The sequence below is a fragment of the Bicyclus anynana genome, chromosome 24 (genome assembly GCF_947172395.1).
Source record: "Bicyclus anynana chromosome 24, ilBicAnyn1.1, whole genome shotgun sequence".
NCBI classification, from domain to species: Eukaryota; Metazoa; Arthropoda; class Insecta; order Lepidoptera; family Nymphalidae; genus Bicyclus; species Bicyclus anynana.
The window spans coordinates 2,887,182-2,903,298 of NC_069106.1; the positions used below are offsets into that span (position 1 = coordinate 2,887,182).

The window sequence follows — 16,117 nt, forward strand, 5'->3', positions numbered from 1 at the left end:
TGCCACTCTGTTTGACTGTTGCGGTATGCGTGAGCAAAAGGCTCACGCATACCGCAACAGGTTTATGTTATCACTTCTATCGAGCCTGAGATGCACAGGTTTTTTTTTAATAAGAACTGGTAAACACCCCGAGGTTTTACTTCCCGTTCCTGTGGGAATACAGGGTTTAAGTGAAGCCTATGCTACTCGGTGAAGATGAAGTTTTCTAACGCTGAAATAATGGATTGACTATCTTGCCTTACGTTATCAGCCGATAAACGTCCACTGCTGGACATAGGCCTCTTGCTTGGACCTCCAAGCACAACGGTCACGAGCCGCCAGCATCCAGCGGCTCCCTGCAACTCGCTTGATATCCTCGCTCCACCTAGTGGGGGGTCGACCATCATTGCGCTTTCCGGTGCGGGGTCGCCATTCCAGCACCTTGGGACCCCAACGTCCATCGGCTCTTCGAACTATGTGGCCTGCCCATTACCACTTCAGCTTCGCGACTCGCTGAGCTATGTCGTCTGCGGATCTCCTCATTCCTGATTCGATCACGCAGAGAAACTCCAAGCATAGCTCGCTCCATCGCCCGCTGAGTGACTTTGAGCCTTCTAATAAGGCCCATAGTCAGCGACCAAGTCTATTGGATTGTTTAAAATAATTAAATTATTCATGTATGCCAACAGAAATACGATTTATACAGAAGAAGACAAAGGCTGTTTGTGGAGATGGAACAAATGGCTTCCAGACCATTCAGTCAAGTTAGCATCGAGCTGGAGAGGGGCGGCGGAGGTGGGTGTTACCATCCTAGTATATAGCAGAAAGACAAATTAATAGGCTAGATAACCCTTTTTTTTAAAATGGTCTAAAATTGTTCATTACCTTTCTACTAGACTGAAATTTTTAGACGTAATTCCATGAAAATTTTAGTTTTGAAATGTGTTTTTGACAATACGAGCCAAAACGCCATGACGGTCTATTTTCCAACTGTTTCATGACGTTACTATAATAAATCCCATAGAAATTTAGCGCTTGACAAAAATATTTGTTAACAATTAGTTCGACGTTTAGTACATCAAGTGTGTTAGTGACGTCACAAAATGGACGACAGCGTTTTTGAAGTTTGGAAAATTTAAAAAAATACGTGATATTTAAATTAAGTTTTAAAAGAAATCCTTAATTTTTAACCGACTTCAAAATGGAGGAGGTTCTCATTATTAATTGATATCGATATATTTCGGACCCTTATTCCACGTACTACACGAAATTAATATTGTTTATATTAAATTTGATATGAGTCAACTATCCTATTGAACATTCGCTCTTTCGTTGGGGTGGGAGTGGAACGAATGAGAGAGTGACCAACTGCCGCCATTAGTCAATAATATGTTTTGAATGTCACGAGACAAGTCGATGATGATGATATTGATGATGATGATGACGATGATGATGACGACGATGACGACGACGACGACGATGATGATGTATTAACCTTAACAATGAATGTCCAGCCGGCGGCGTCCCCGCGCCGGTAGCGTTGGAGCCGTGCCGCTCGGGGCGCGCGGCGGTGCTGTCTCTGCTGGTGCGGCTGCCGACGGGCGGCACGGGCCGCGCGCCGCCGCTGGGCGGGCTGGCGCTGGCCTCCGCGCTCGTCACGCTGGGCCACCAGCACCACCAGCAGCACCAGGCGACTGACAGGTGGGGCGCGCGCACGAGCTCATGAACACGGACCCGGTGCTGTCGCTGCTGGTGCGGCTGCCGACGGGCCAGGTTTCCATCCCTATGTCATCGACATCTCTAGAACTCGTCCGAAGCGATTTGCTTCTTCGTTTCTTATACGCATGGCTAAGATCCTCTTAATTATGTAGTTGGTGAATTTGGGTGCTATACTGGTCCATTTTTGATTGGTCTGAGCCTATAACTGTCTTAACTAACATATAGCATGGCAAAAAAGAGTAGCAATTAATAGAGGCGCCGCTATCAACGTAACCATAACAACATAAATTTCAAAACCCACAGAATAATGACTTGACAGCATAGACACTAACAACTGACAAGTTGAATAGTGTTGTAAGAGGGGAAACAAAGTTAGTTCTGTTTATACATTTTTTTTTGCCAAGCTGTAATTTATCATTACAATTGCCAAATAGACAATTGCAAATTGAACTTGAAATTAACACGATTTTTTTCTATTTCCAGGTGGAGACACCAATGTAAATAGAAAAGTGTAAAGTAAGTGCTGTAAATATGACTCTAGTACGTCGCGAGCCTGGAGCTAGGAACATAATACTCACCGCTTAGTGCGTCGATTACTACCGATAATATTGCAATACAAACATTTATGTGTGTGTAAATTATTTGGCCTGGCATCTCAACACATACACACTTTGCTTGTAGAAGTTTTTTAAACCATTTTACATACAACATTAAAAAAAGAAAAACGAGTTTATAGACCACACGACTGAAGTAAAACTTATTAAAAAAAAGCGCCATCTATGGGTAACAGGCACAACCGCATCGCAACATACACACATTGCTTGTGTGTATTGGCTTGTACAAGTTTTTTTAATAGAGTAGTCATTTTACATACAAAATTAAAAAAAAAATAGTTTATAGACTACACGAATGAAGTAAAACTTATTTTTTAAAAAAAGCGCCATCTATGAGTATCAGGCATAACCGCATCGCAACATACACACATTGATTGTGTGTATTGGCTTGTACAAGTTTTTTAAATAGGGTAGCCATTTTACATACAAAATTAAATAAAAAACGAGTTTATAGACCACACGACTGAAGTAAAACTTCTTTAAAAAAGCGCCATCTATAAGTATCTACAGGTTCTTGAAGTGTACAAAAAGGTATTGTTTCAAAGTTCTCTAAGAACGCCATCTATTGGTAGTTTTAAATAAACACTGTTTCACTGTGCTTGTAAATGGCAGCACGCATCGCTCGACTACAATTTTCGTAACACATTCACCAACTTACTCAAGTCGAGCGTGATTAAGGAAGTTTTACTTCAAAAATCCTCCAATACAATTTTTTTTTTGAGTTCGCAGTGCTTTTTTTGTGTCTAAAAACTGCACACAACTGTTTGTGTGATGTTAAATAATCTAGCAATGTATGCATATGTTGAGATACCACGTAAAAGTAATTTAGATATAGTTAAATGTACGATTTCATCACATTGTACGTATCATAAGATTATGGTGTATTCAAATATATCAAAGTCCTGTTCTGAGACGGTGTAACGGAGGGAGCGTAAGTACATTATATATGTACATATGTTCAAGAATAATTTCATTTCAAGCCATTGTTATTCTATATTTCTTAATTATTTACGTATATTTCCAATTTCTAAGTTGTTAGTATGACGTGACGGTTAGTGATTGTACCATTATTTTATGGTAGAGGAAAGTTAAATAATAATTACAACACAAAACATTATTGCACAAAATCACTAACGCGATTGGCAGCCTGACGGTGTCTACGCTGCCTAACAAACAACTGAGCTCAAGTCATGAAATACCCTCTTGTTTATACCAACACTGATATCTCCCCAATATTTAACGTTAGCTGGAACAGTCCCTGATACTTTGATATATCTGAATAGACCTTTACAATGAAGTCATTATAAAAAGTCCATAATGAAAATTAAATGAATTGTTTACATAACAAGAATTTTTATAAAAGACTAAAAATATAATTCATCTTTGCGAAAAGTGTTTGCTAAAACTAAAATCATTATTCCTTCTTTTGCGAATAGGTTGAATCTCTTTTTGAAGCATAATTTATTGTGTGAAAATATTAATTGTGTAATAATATTAACATAATTAATTATAATTTATTGTGTAATAATATTAACATAATTAATTGTTAAAAACATACGAAATTAACTATAAAGAGTACGAGAACCTTATGCTTTTATTTATAAATTTTACCAATTAATCAAAAGACTCAAATAATAATTCGAATACGTATTTACTTTTGAAGTTTTAATTTAAAAACATATTAATTTAGATTGAAGGAAAAATGTAATGTAATGTACACATATAAACAGTGGTGATAGATGGAGTAATTAGATATAATAGAAATTGTTTTTTTTTATTTTTTCTATTAATAATTCTTTAATTTTAGCAAATATGAATCTAAAAAATTTATTCATATTAAAATGCTTTTCCCGTTTTACTTAGCAATATAAACTTTAGGCAAACTGCTTAAGTGAGTCCTCGTATGCGCAATCCAGGGTGCGGATATAGTCTGTATTAGAAACGACCTTCACCCATCTGTTTTATGGATGAAAGGTATTTTATATCAAGTTTAGTTACGTTGAAAATTGAATGTAGGTTGCCTCCTGGCCAAATTATATTTAACCATTATTAACATATCGTTAATGATAGTTTAGTCGGGAGTTTCTAAGGTATTTTTAATAATTTTAACTATACTAATCTTGATATAAAATATTTTTCACCATTATTTCATTCTCACATCAAGGCGCGTTTGGGAAATATCAAGTTTTCGATCAATTATTATCACCATTATTTAATAAATAAATAATAAATACTTAAACAATACACATCACTATCTAGCCCCAAAGTAAGCATACAGAGTAGCTTGTGTTATGGGTGCTAAGATAGTTGATATTATAATATTAATATACAATTATATACTACATATAAATACTTATATAATGTATATATACACAGAGACACTGGAAAACACCCATGCTCATCACACAAATATTTTCCAGTTGTGGGAATCGAACCCACGACCGTGGATGCAGAAAGCAGGGTCACTACCCACTGCGCCACGCGGCCGTCAAATTTAATAATATTATTACCTGTCTTTTCAAAAGTGCTTGGAAACTTTTAATTGACATAATTGAAATTTGACTTTGCCGCGACATAAACAGATGGGTGAAGGTCGTTTCTAAGACGAATCTTTGGCATCGGCCGCGGCTAGGTACCACCCTAATGGTAAAGACGTACCGCCAAGCGATTTAGCGTTCCGGTACGATGTCGCATAGAAATTAAAATAATCTTGTACCTCTTCCAAGTAAGCCCGCTTCCATCATGGACTGCATCGTCATCTAACAATAGGTGGAGTGCAATCAAGATTTTTGAATAAATTATTCTGCTTGGTGGCATAAATAAGTATAGAGGTAGTATTTTCCCGTAGTATTAGTATTTTGATGACGAGATCTATTCATTGACCTCTTATAATAAAAAGACGCACAATCATGTAGAAAATTTCACTTAGAAACTGGCCAATTTTACTTCGACAGTCTTAGAATTATCGGTAAAGAAAATTACACCTAAAGGCCTTTAAATATAGTCCAATATTCAATAAAATACCAAATTCAGAGCAAATTCAACCTTAAGGATTGAGTTTAAGGTTGAATTTGCAAGTGAGACTACTTGAATTGAGTGCCAAGAAGTTGTGTTTGGAACTCGTTGAGTGGGGGACGTTTTTTGGTCGCTGATTGTGCATCTACTTTTTAATACGAGATCGATGGCTCTATTACTTAAATACTAATACTTAGTACTGAATACCGTAACCGTACCGTAACCGCGCGGTCGAGGACTCATTCATGTTGTTTGCCTATAATATAAGTTATACCATACGTTTTGAGCCAAACGTGGCGTGGTTCAAGTGGCTTAGAACATCATTTTTACAGAGTGCCAAATCCATTTACATGCCAATAAGATATAACTATGTTCATTATGAAATATAAAAATAAAAAAAATTGTCTCCATTTTAAAGCCAAAGGAGATGGCCCACTAGCCATAATTGTTTGTCCTGAAAAAAAAAATCGGTTGTCAGTAAAGTCGGTTTACTGACGATAATTGAACGTGACAACGTCATAAGAAAATAATGATGGAATGGTTGCATTTTTCAAAAAAAATGTTGGTTTTTCTAAAAATAATGTTTAATAATCTTCATAGACCAGAATATACTTTATTTCTTGTACAAAAAGTTGGCAACCCTAGAGGGAACGACGCATAACGTCATCTTTTTTCAGCCGGCTCCATCGAATTATAAGATGTTGTCACATCAAAAAAACATAAATTAAATGAAACTTTTACGTTTGTATTAATTTATTTTTCGTTGGGTTTAATTTTCCTGTCAAGATTAATATTTTTTTGTGTATTGCTCACATAATTTATCTACCTAGAAGGTAAAAATTAAAATGATTTGAAAACCTACATTTCTGTATATATATTTCAAAGTAATAATAGTAAGATAATTTTATTACTTTTTTATAATTAGGTCTCGTTGTATTTTTCATTGCCAACGACAATTTTGGGGCATCTCCTTATAGATTCGAGTATCATAATGATCTATTGACATTTTTTGTTCTATAATGAATTTATTCAATTTAAATAAATAAAAAAAAAACAATAAAAAATCATTGTTAGTGTTTAAACATTTTATTATGGTACACTGCCATTTTGTAGTACGCGTAAACTAGTTTTTAAGTTTTGGCAAATTTTATAGTTGTTCAATAAAATGAATTTTGAATAAAATATATAGCAAGCGAATTTTATCTTTATGTTTTGAAATAAAATTCGCTGTGTTGCTATACAAATTAATCCACGAGGGATTTTGAGTTATGTCCGAATTCATGGTTTGACCGCAACATGAAATAAAACATTAATTGAATAGTAAATTAATTTAGTAAAACGATTTTGAATATTTTTATAGTCACGCCATTTTAGTGAAACATCAAAACGGTGGCCGATTAAAATCTTCAAACCTTTTTCCTTTATGTTTGATATAGCTAATATAAAATAACAATTAATGCACATATAAACGTTTTTCTTACATTGAAATCAACTCTCCATTATTAATTAATTTAAAAAATATTTTATGTGTATTTTAGTATCGCAAAATATATGACATATAAAATTATGAACTATAAAAATATCATCACAAATTAATAAAAATAATATTTATAAATATGTACAAGACTATAGAATAAGGATATCCTACTTATACATAGTCTGGCTAATGAAAGTAGAGACTAAAATCGCCAGCCAAATTAAAAAAAACACTTCAACTCATTAAAAAAACATGCGTTTTCATAATTTGTTTAAATTATTTTTTGTTTGTGAATACATTACTACCTCTGTCATCATCTCCTTACCCTTATCCCACTTAAGTGGGGTCGGAAAAATATGTCAATCTTTTCCATACGTCTATATTACTCGTCAACTCATCATCCACTCCTTTTACACACATGTCCTCTTTCACACAATCCAACCATCTCTTCTTTAGCCTTTCTCTCCTCTTATGTCCTTCCACTTGCACATTCAACATTTTTCTAGTAATATGACTTTCCTCTCTACGCATTACATGTCCATACCAAGCTAACCTTCTACTCCTTAATTTTTCTGTCACTGGCGCCACCTTCAGACTTCCTCTTATATACTCATTACTACCGATTACATTACTACCTCTATATAAGTATTAAACTCAGTTATTCCAATATTCGCACTATAAAGGAGATGGTCCATTTCAGGTCCAGTGTACCACGTATCATTAAAACTTTAAAAATACAAGGATTTTATTAAAATTTATTAAAGTGATCAAATCTGACTAAATAAAAAGAAATAAATAAAATAAAAACCCCAGTTTTTGAGTTATATCAAGATGGCGCCCATAGAGTAACTATGACATGACAATTGACAGCAAACGTCAAATCGTTGACTGTAATGAAAACGTCATCAATCCGCCATTATTACCCATAGTAATGTTGCAATTGGGAGATAATATTATTTCGTAAGAATCAAAGTGAATTTAGATTTATATAATCAAAAATAGTTGAAAAAAATTTCTTCTTTTATTTCCACTAGGGTACAATGACTGGACCTGGGCTCCATACAATTTTGGACCATCTCCTTTCAGAATTTACTCCGATTTATTTATATTTGGCGGGCGTTTTCAGTCTCTACTTTCAATAGCCAGACTATTAGAATTATATTACTAACGGGGCTGTGTCTGATCGTTAGAAATATTTAAAATAAATAATTATATGACATCAGAGGGCCTAGTGGCAGTTTGATACTGTTACCGTCACGTAACGTAAACGCGAATTTCTAAGGAATTGAACCAGCGCCATCTAGTGGCACTACTGCACAACTGTTTCAATTCCATATAAATTTGCGTAAACGTCACCGTGATAGTAACCGTATGAAACTATTGAAAACTCCCACTAGGCACACTGTTTATATAAAACCCTCATAATCATCATCATCATCATCATTACATCAGCCGATAGTCGTCGACTGTAGTACATAAGCCTGCGAGTTATACAAAATATCGTTACAGAATAATATAGTGCGACACAAAAGAATAGAAAACAAATGAGGGCGCTGTAGTCACTTACTGTCATTTATAGGGTAACCCTGTCATGCACTTAGGCTATTCGCCTGCTGTACAAAACTAAGACGATTTTTTGCATTTTTATTTGTGAAAATAATCTCGTAATTGTAATATTTTTATAAAACAAAATTGTATTTTTATCACGTCACCGCAAACGCCAATCATAAACTGTAACGTCATTCGCTACAAGGCATCGGTTTGTGATTGGCGCCTGCGGTGACGTGATATAATCACATAAGCCAATCACGCTGTTATCTCTATGGATGACGTCACTTGCTAATGTGTTGTGTTTCGGGGGCAAAAATTTTACGTAGATATTTTTTTCATTTATATTAAATTTTTTACTGGTTATTATTAACGGGACAAAATAAAATATAGCTTATAATATGGCGTAGGGGTTCGCGTACCCCACTTTAAGAAACCCTGCTTTATAATGATCTGTGTAAAAATGACAGTAAATATGGTGTTGCCATACAGCGAGTTTATTAGTTCCCTTTTTATTATTTTATGTCGCACTATACTACATGCAACGTCTCCCTAGAACTCTCTTGATGTTATGTTGATTGATGAACCTATTGAATGAGACCTTTTCAACTCATACGTATTCTAGAATAGTAATTACAATCGAATTGTAAATAACGCAGCTTAAACGTGACTGTTCATATTTTTGTTACGACGAAGTATAATATCACGTTAATCACTAGAGTAATTTTCATTTAAATAGGACAGTATGGGAAAGTCGGTAAGGATATACAGGGAAACTGTCTGTAGAAAGTTTTTTGTTAAACATTTTTTTTTGTATACTTAGTATATTTTTTAGTAGCTCCATTGACAGTGGCGGGCCAAGCGAACGCGGTGACATTTAGACTTTATAGTATTTTGAACTCTATCACGACTTATTAACGTACGAATTTGTGTTGATCAAATGTTCATAGGAGCTACGTCCGCTAGCGTCTTAGGTAGAGTGAAACTTTGCGTAAAAATATGTTAAATTTGAAGTATACTTTAAAAGGAGATGGTCCACTTTTATACCCCGTATCATTAAAATTTGAAAAATAGATGGATTTTATTAAAATCTAAGTAAGTGAATATAAAAAGAGATAAATAAAATTAAAACCCAAGTTTTCGAGATAAATCAAGATGGCGCCCATAAAGCAACTATGACATGACAATAGACAGCAAACGTCAAATCGATTACTGCATTGAAAACGTCATCAATCCGCCATTATTACCCATAGTAGTGTTGCATTTCTTGGGAGTTATTGAATATTATTTCGAAAGAATTAAAGTAAATTCGTAGATTTGTATAATCAAAAATAGTTTAAAAAAATATTTTCTTTTATTTCCGCCAGGGTACAATGACTGATCCTGGGCTCCATACAATATTGGACCATCTCCTTTTATAAAAATGTTAAGTTAGTGTAGAATCTTATGTCTCAACAAATATTGTGTGAAGTGAACTCTGCACCAATGTGAATGGACCCATATTATAAATACATTATTACTCTAACTAAATTATTATTTATACATTATATGTCCTAGAAATGTCAACTTGAATGTATGTGAAAAAGTTCAGACCAATTACCTTCTACAGGACCTGCCTCGCTAGAGGCTACCCCTCTGTCTAAACTATTTGATCATGATCAAACTTTTTCATACAAACTTCGTCTAAAGAATCGGTGTTTCATTGTGTTATATAACGTGTGTATAACGATATAAAATTTATAGTTGTGTGTCTAAAGACACAGAATACATTTACTATACTACATATATATTTCTTGATGAGTACTGTTTACCAACAAAAAAATTTGAAATTAAGGTAGGCAACGCGTGTCATTTCATAACTTATTTATTTTAAATTATGTATGCTTTGTTTATAAAATATATTAACCATATCTAATTGTTCTAAGCTTATTAAACAAATTTATTTTAATTAATTTAATAACAAGTTAATTATAATTATTATTAGGTGTGAAATGACTAGTGATTTATGCTCTCATTTTTAATTTGTTTGTTGGTAAACTGTATTCATCAAGAAAGGCTGCAATATAGTGTTAAATATTTTAGATGTGTGAGTTTACTTCGTCCTACTCAAGAAACGTCAGACAATTTTGTTGGTGAATACAAGTCCATAGAAGGTAATTGGTCTGAGTACAACAGTCGTTTACTTCTTAAAGACTATTAAATGCGTTTATTAAATGTAAATGAATATGTTAAATGCCATATTTTTTATAATATGACCAATAATCCCATTCCCTTGTAAAGAAATCATGTACCCACTACAAAATAATAAACCTTAATTGTCAATCAATCAGCAAATCAAAAGCAAAGTCCTCAAGTTTTCGACCTCGGTTGTTTTTTGAGACTTAAAGCCACCGTACTGTTTGACATTAAATGTATTTTTTCATAGAAATGTGTTTTTTGCATCGCTCAGAATAATATCTGACACGTTAACTTTATTCTCCGAAAGACATTGACTTAGCGAACAACACTAACCAATCAGTCTTTTTTTTTAATCTATAAGTTTTAAGGGACTTTTATTATAAACTAGCGGACCCGGTCAAGCTTCGTTTTGACATAAGTGCACTTATTATCTATCCCTACTCTACCCTTCTATACCTCTACCCCTACCCTACCCCTACCATACCCCTACCCTACCCTTACCCTACCCCTACCCTACCCCCACCCTACCCCCACGGTACCCCTACCCTACCCTACCCCTACCCTACCCCCACCGTACCCCTACCCTACCCTACCCCTACCCTACACCTAACGCTTGACTCTTAAACGTTTGCATGGGAAATAGAAAAGCGCAGTTTTTAGGGTTTTCCCGGAAATTATTTGATTTTTTCTCACCTTTTAAACCTTCCCTATACCTCCACGAACATTTCAAGACCAAGATAAGATAAATCCGTTAAGCCGTTCTCGAGTTTTAGCGAGACTAACGAACAGCAATTCATTTTTATATATATAGATAACATGTCAGTCCCATCAAATCAGTCTTAGTAAAAGCTTAGAAACGTATCTTCTGTATGACTTTTTTTTTATAAAACTAGTATTTACTGCTTACAATGTTTACTTTAATAGTTAGCGTTATTTAGTCATTTTAATAGTTTTCTATTCAGTCATTATTTTTTCAGTCAAATTCATCTTGGCTTATATTTTAGAATTCAAACTTTCATAAGTCTTAATAATCATTATAAAAGCTTGTTTTATTAGCTAATTTTGACTGAGTATTTACTACTAAAAGTCGTAAATATATTATGATGAAATATCATTAACACATACTTTTCATCCCGGAAAAATCAATGGTTTCCGCGGGATTTGTGAAAAACTTAATTCCACGCGGACGAAGTCACGGGCGCCCGCTAGTGCTTAATAAACATCAACATGATCACTAAATTGATACGGCCTCCGTAGCGTAGTGGTATGTGCGGTGGATTTACAAAACGGAGGTCCTGGGTTCGATCCCCGGCTGGGCAGATTGAGATTTTCCTAATTGGTCCAAGTCTGGCTGGTGGGCTACGGCCGTGGCTAGTTACCACCCTACCGGCAAAGACGTACTGCCAAGCGATTTAGCGTTCCGGTACGATGTAGAAACCGAAAGGAGTGTGGGTTTTCATCCTCCTCCTAACAAGTTAACCCGTTTCCATCTTAGATTGCATCATCACTTACTATCAGGTGAGATTGTAGTCAAGGGCCAACTTGTAAAGAATAAAAAAAAAGTGTGCTGCAATGTCAAAATGAACCAGAAGTCTTGCGCATACTATACCTAACTGTACCGATTAATTATCATGAACAATTGCCTGAATATTAGCTAAGTACCATATTGTTATCGAAATAATTATCTGTATAAATTGTAATGATAAGTAATAATTACTACGAAGCAATTTGCAGGGGTCACAATTTAGTAAATTACAAAAATTGTAAGCCTTAACGGAAAATAAATGTATGAAATATATACAAAACGAAGCAATAAAATTATAATTGTGAACCCTTTATTACAACATTGTGGGCGTGACTGTATGCATAATAAAATACCGTTTTCCGCCCGATCAGTAATTTTTTTCCGTGGGATATAATTTACCTTTAAAAAAACCTTCTGGGTAATTAATAATTATATATCATACAAAACATGAGCCACCTAGTATTTTATTTTATTTATTAAGAATGTAAAGTTTTTGTGAGTCAACACAAGGAGTGATTTTTCGTTTTTGCGATTATGTACTATCCATAATAGCCATTCAGAAACGGAATCAGAATCGTTTATTTGCAAGAATCATTAAATTTAGTTATACAAAGATGTTACTAATACAAATGTTTCATTAATAAAATTAAAATTATACACCGTGCTACCGGCCGCGTCTATAATCCGCCGCGACATGTATGTATCCATTACGAGAAACTCTATAGTAATATTAAAAATAAGCTGGAGCACATTCACACGCTATCGAAAAAAAAAAAAAAATTGATGAAAAAACTTCAGAACATCCTGTTTCATTCTGTTTGGAAAGAAGAAGTTAATGAACTTTCACCTAGTTTCAGAAATTTTGTTGTTTAATACCTACATACCTACTATTTTTGATACACCTAGTCGGCGGCAGTGTCTTTACTAGGGCTGTTAATAAAATATCGATATATCAAAATATCGACATTATCACTTAATAGCGATAAGTATTCATTACTATTATTTTTATGGACGATATATCGATAGTTCGATATTGAAACGTAGATATCGATACTAGATATTTGTAACAAGTTTTAATTTTTTATATCCCTCCCAAATTATTTAAACTAAAACATTATCAAACATAATCTACTTTACTTTATTTATACTTTATTAGGGTTTTCATATTTTAATTTATTTAATTGCATTTTATCGAAAATGTCACTGAAATAAGTAAAACGTAATGTATTCAGATAGTATACTCTGAGGGTAACTCAGACAAAACTTTAAACATGTTTAATCGTATTAATTTTCTTGTCAATTTAGTTACATAAAAAAATAATGAAGTTTAATAAAAACTTAATTGTTAAAAGTTTTCATTTAGCCGAAAAATTTATTTTGAAATAATCGATATATCGAGAATCCGATATTTTAAAAAATAGCAAGCCCTAGTCTTTTGCGGTTTCCTTTTTGATAACGCCGCTCGCCGCCTAACCCGTAACTATTGTCGGCAATGTCCAAAAATAGGTACAGGTAAGAAATGTATCTTTCGATCGTTTCTTATAACGCAAGGTGATTGGTTGGGTCTTAATAATTCGATCATTCGGGTCACGGGTCTTTCGTGTTTTGTGTATCGTTACGACTCGACTTAAAGTATGTAGTTACTTGAGTCTTAAACTGAACATCCGTAGGACATGAATCGGAACCCTTTTTTTATTCGTTACAAGTTAGCCATCGACTACAATTTCACCTGACGGTAGTGTAGTAAGTGATTATGCAATCTGAAATGGAAACGAACTAACTTATTAGGGGGAGTATTTGAATCCACGGCTTGGCGGTACGTCTTTGTCGGTAGGGTAGTAACGAGCCACGATCGAAGTCTCCCACCAGCCAGGCCTGGACCAAAACACCAATCGGCCCAACCGAGGTTCGAACCCAGGACCTCCGTCTTGTGTTTGTCCGTCACCGCACACACCACTGCGCCATGAAGGCCGTTAAAATTCCGAACTGATCGGATTTTAGGTTGCTATTCTGTAGAGTGATGTTGTACGACTGACCCTCGTCGGTCGATTCGATCCAGATAATTGTTACAAGTCCAATTCAGTGTGGTGAACAAAAATCGTTCGCAGATTATTTGAGGCGCTGACGGCCGCGTCACTCGCTCACGCACAAGTACTGATCGGGTATCAGAGATACGATCAATCGCGATCGACACAGGTCTAGTACGGGTTAACACCCGTAAATAAAATAAAATTTAATTTAAAGAAATAGGTTAAAGTGAATGACCTCAAAGCTCAAAGGGACCGACGGGCTGCCGACGTGACTGCGGCGAGGAGGTAGGTAGATGTTTGAAAATACAGGATGTGTTAAAATAATCGATTTTTGAAAGTTTATTACAATTGTAACTCCTTGAATTGTACTTTGTTTTTTTTTTTAATAACACTGATGGATAATAGACATTGGGTACATTATGTGGGATTTTGGTTTAAGACGAATAACGTAGCGCGGTGTATAAGTTTAAAAGAAATATAATTACAAATATTTTTTAAAAGTAACGTAATTTTTAGTGCCAAGTGGTAACATTATTTCGTTGAAATAACCATGTTATAAGATCACAAAACGATGAATATAGCCTCTTTGTGTATATAGCTTGGCAACTTCGTTCGTAACACTCCCTATGTTCCGCGCAGGCCGGGGGGCGTGTAGCGATGAATGAAAAACCCACGACTGATGCACCTCACTTCCCCGCACGCACGATTTCACACCCGCGCAGGCTTTCCCCCCGTCGCCCGCGTATCATGGGAGTGTCATCAACGAACTTGCTAGACTATAATGATGTTATATACGTTATTTTGTTGAAATAAAACATGTTAGATTATCGCAAAAACGATAAACTGTGCCTGTAACCAGAGATACATCACCTATTACTGATTTTTTTGTTGTGCAAAAATAATGCCCAACTGCCCAGATTGGGCAATAAGTTGTGCAACTTTGCCAAGTAATTGTGCGCGGTCTCTAACGCCTTGTATTGTAGCTCATGTTTTAATGAATATTATTAACCAGACATACTTTACCTTTTAATGGATTTTTTGTTGTGCAAAATTATGCCCAACTGCCCAGATTGGGCAATAAGTTGTGCAACTTTGCCAAGTAATTGTGCGCGGTCTCTAACGCCTTGTATTATTTAAAAAAATATGTTTGTCATTCAATTTCGGCCGCTCATCAAAATGTACAATATATTATGAAATAGTGTATAGCATAGATATAGGGATATTGACTATTGTTTATAGTAAATTAAGTTAGTTAGTTTGTAAGCGTCGTATCGAAACGTTGTAAATATCCTGACATATAAATTATTGTATTTCATAATAAAAATTTAACTGATCTATTTATTGTGGTTTAAATTTTACTTTTTTGTTCTAGAGCGTAGCTTTGACCTCCCGGGTAGGGTCTATTTTCGATTCCCATCGCAAGCCCATTCCAAAATGTAGGTAAATATTTTGTCTATTGTCTCTGGTCTTATGTGTGACCTAGAGGCGCCCTCTTGCACATAAAAGAAATGTGTGTGCTATTAAATTGAGTTTTTTTTTTTTATTCTTTACAAGTTAGCCCTTGACTACAATCTCACCTGATGGTAAGTGATGATGCAGTCTAAGATGGAAGCGGGCTAAGTTGTTAGGTAGAGGATGAAAATCCACACCCCTTTCGGTTTCTACACGGCATCGTACCGGAACGCTAAATCGCTTGGCGGTACGTCTTTGCCGGTAGGGTGGTAACTAGCCACGGCCGAAGCCTCCCACCAGCCAGACCTGGACAAATTAAGAAAATCTCAATCTGCCCAGCCGGGGATCGAACCCAGGACCTCCGTCTTGTAAATCCAACGCGCATACTACTGCGCCACGGAGGCCGTGAGTGCCTGTGATAACCAGACCTATGTGATATTATGATAGCTGAAAGCTTGTCAGGCCATACTTTAAATAAAAAAAGTTCACCCTAACAGCTTAGAATTTAGATCATCTACGAGCATCAGAGCTTACTATATATATCTATGTCTATGAGAGATACAAGGCCACAGTATAATTA

At 35.1% G+C, this 16,117-nt stretch overlaps 1 protein-coding gene across 1 annotated transcript in view; it reads left to right on the forward strand.

Annotated features, from left to right (window-relative positions):
* The window catches only part of LOC112046236 (attractin), a 53,257-nt gene extending 37,833 nt beyond the window's left edge, over positions 1–15,424 (forward strand). The window contains exons 24-26 of the mRNA XM_052889136.1: positions 669–774; positions 1,494–1,680; positions 2,182–15,424. Of these exons, the coding sequence (XP_052745096.1) occupies positions 669–774; positions 1,494–1,680; positions 2,182–2,203 (315 nt within the window). The 3' untranslated portion in view covers positions 2,204–15,424. The remainder of the gene's footprint in view (positions 1–668; positions 775–1,493; positions 1,681–2,181) is intronic.
* The last annotated feature ends 693 nt before the right edge of the window (positions 15,425–16,117 follow it).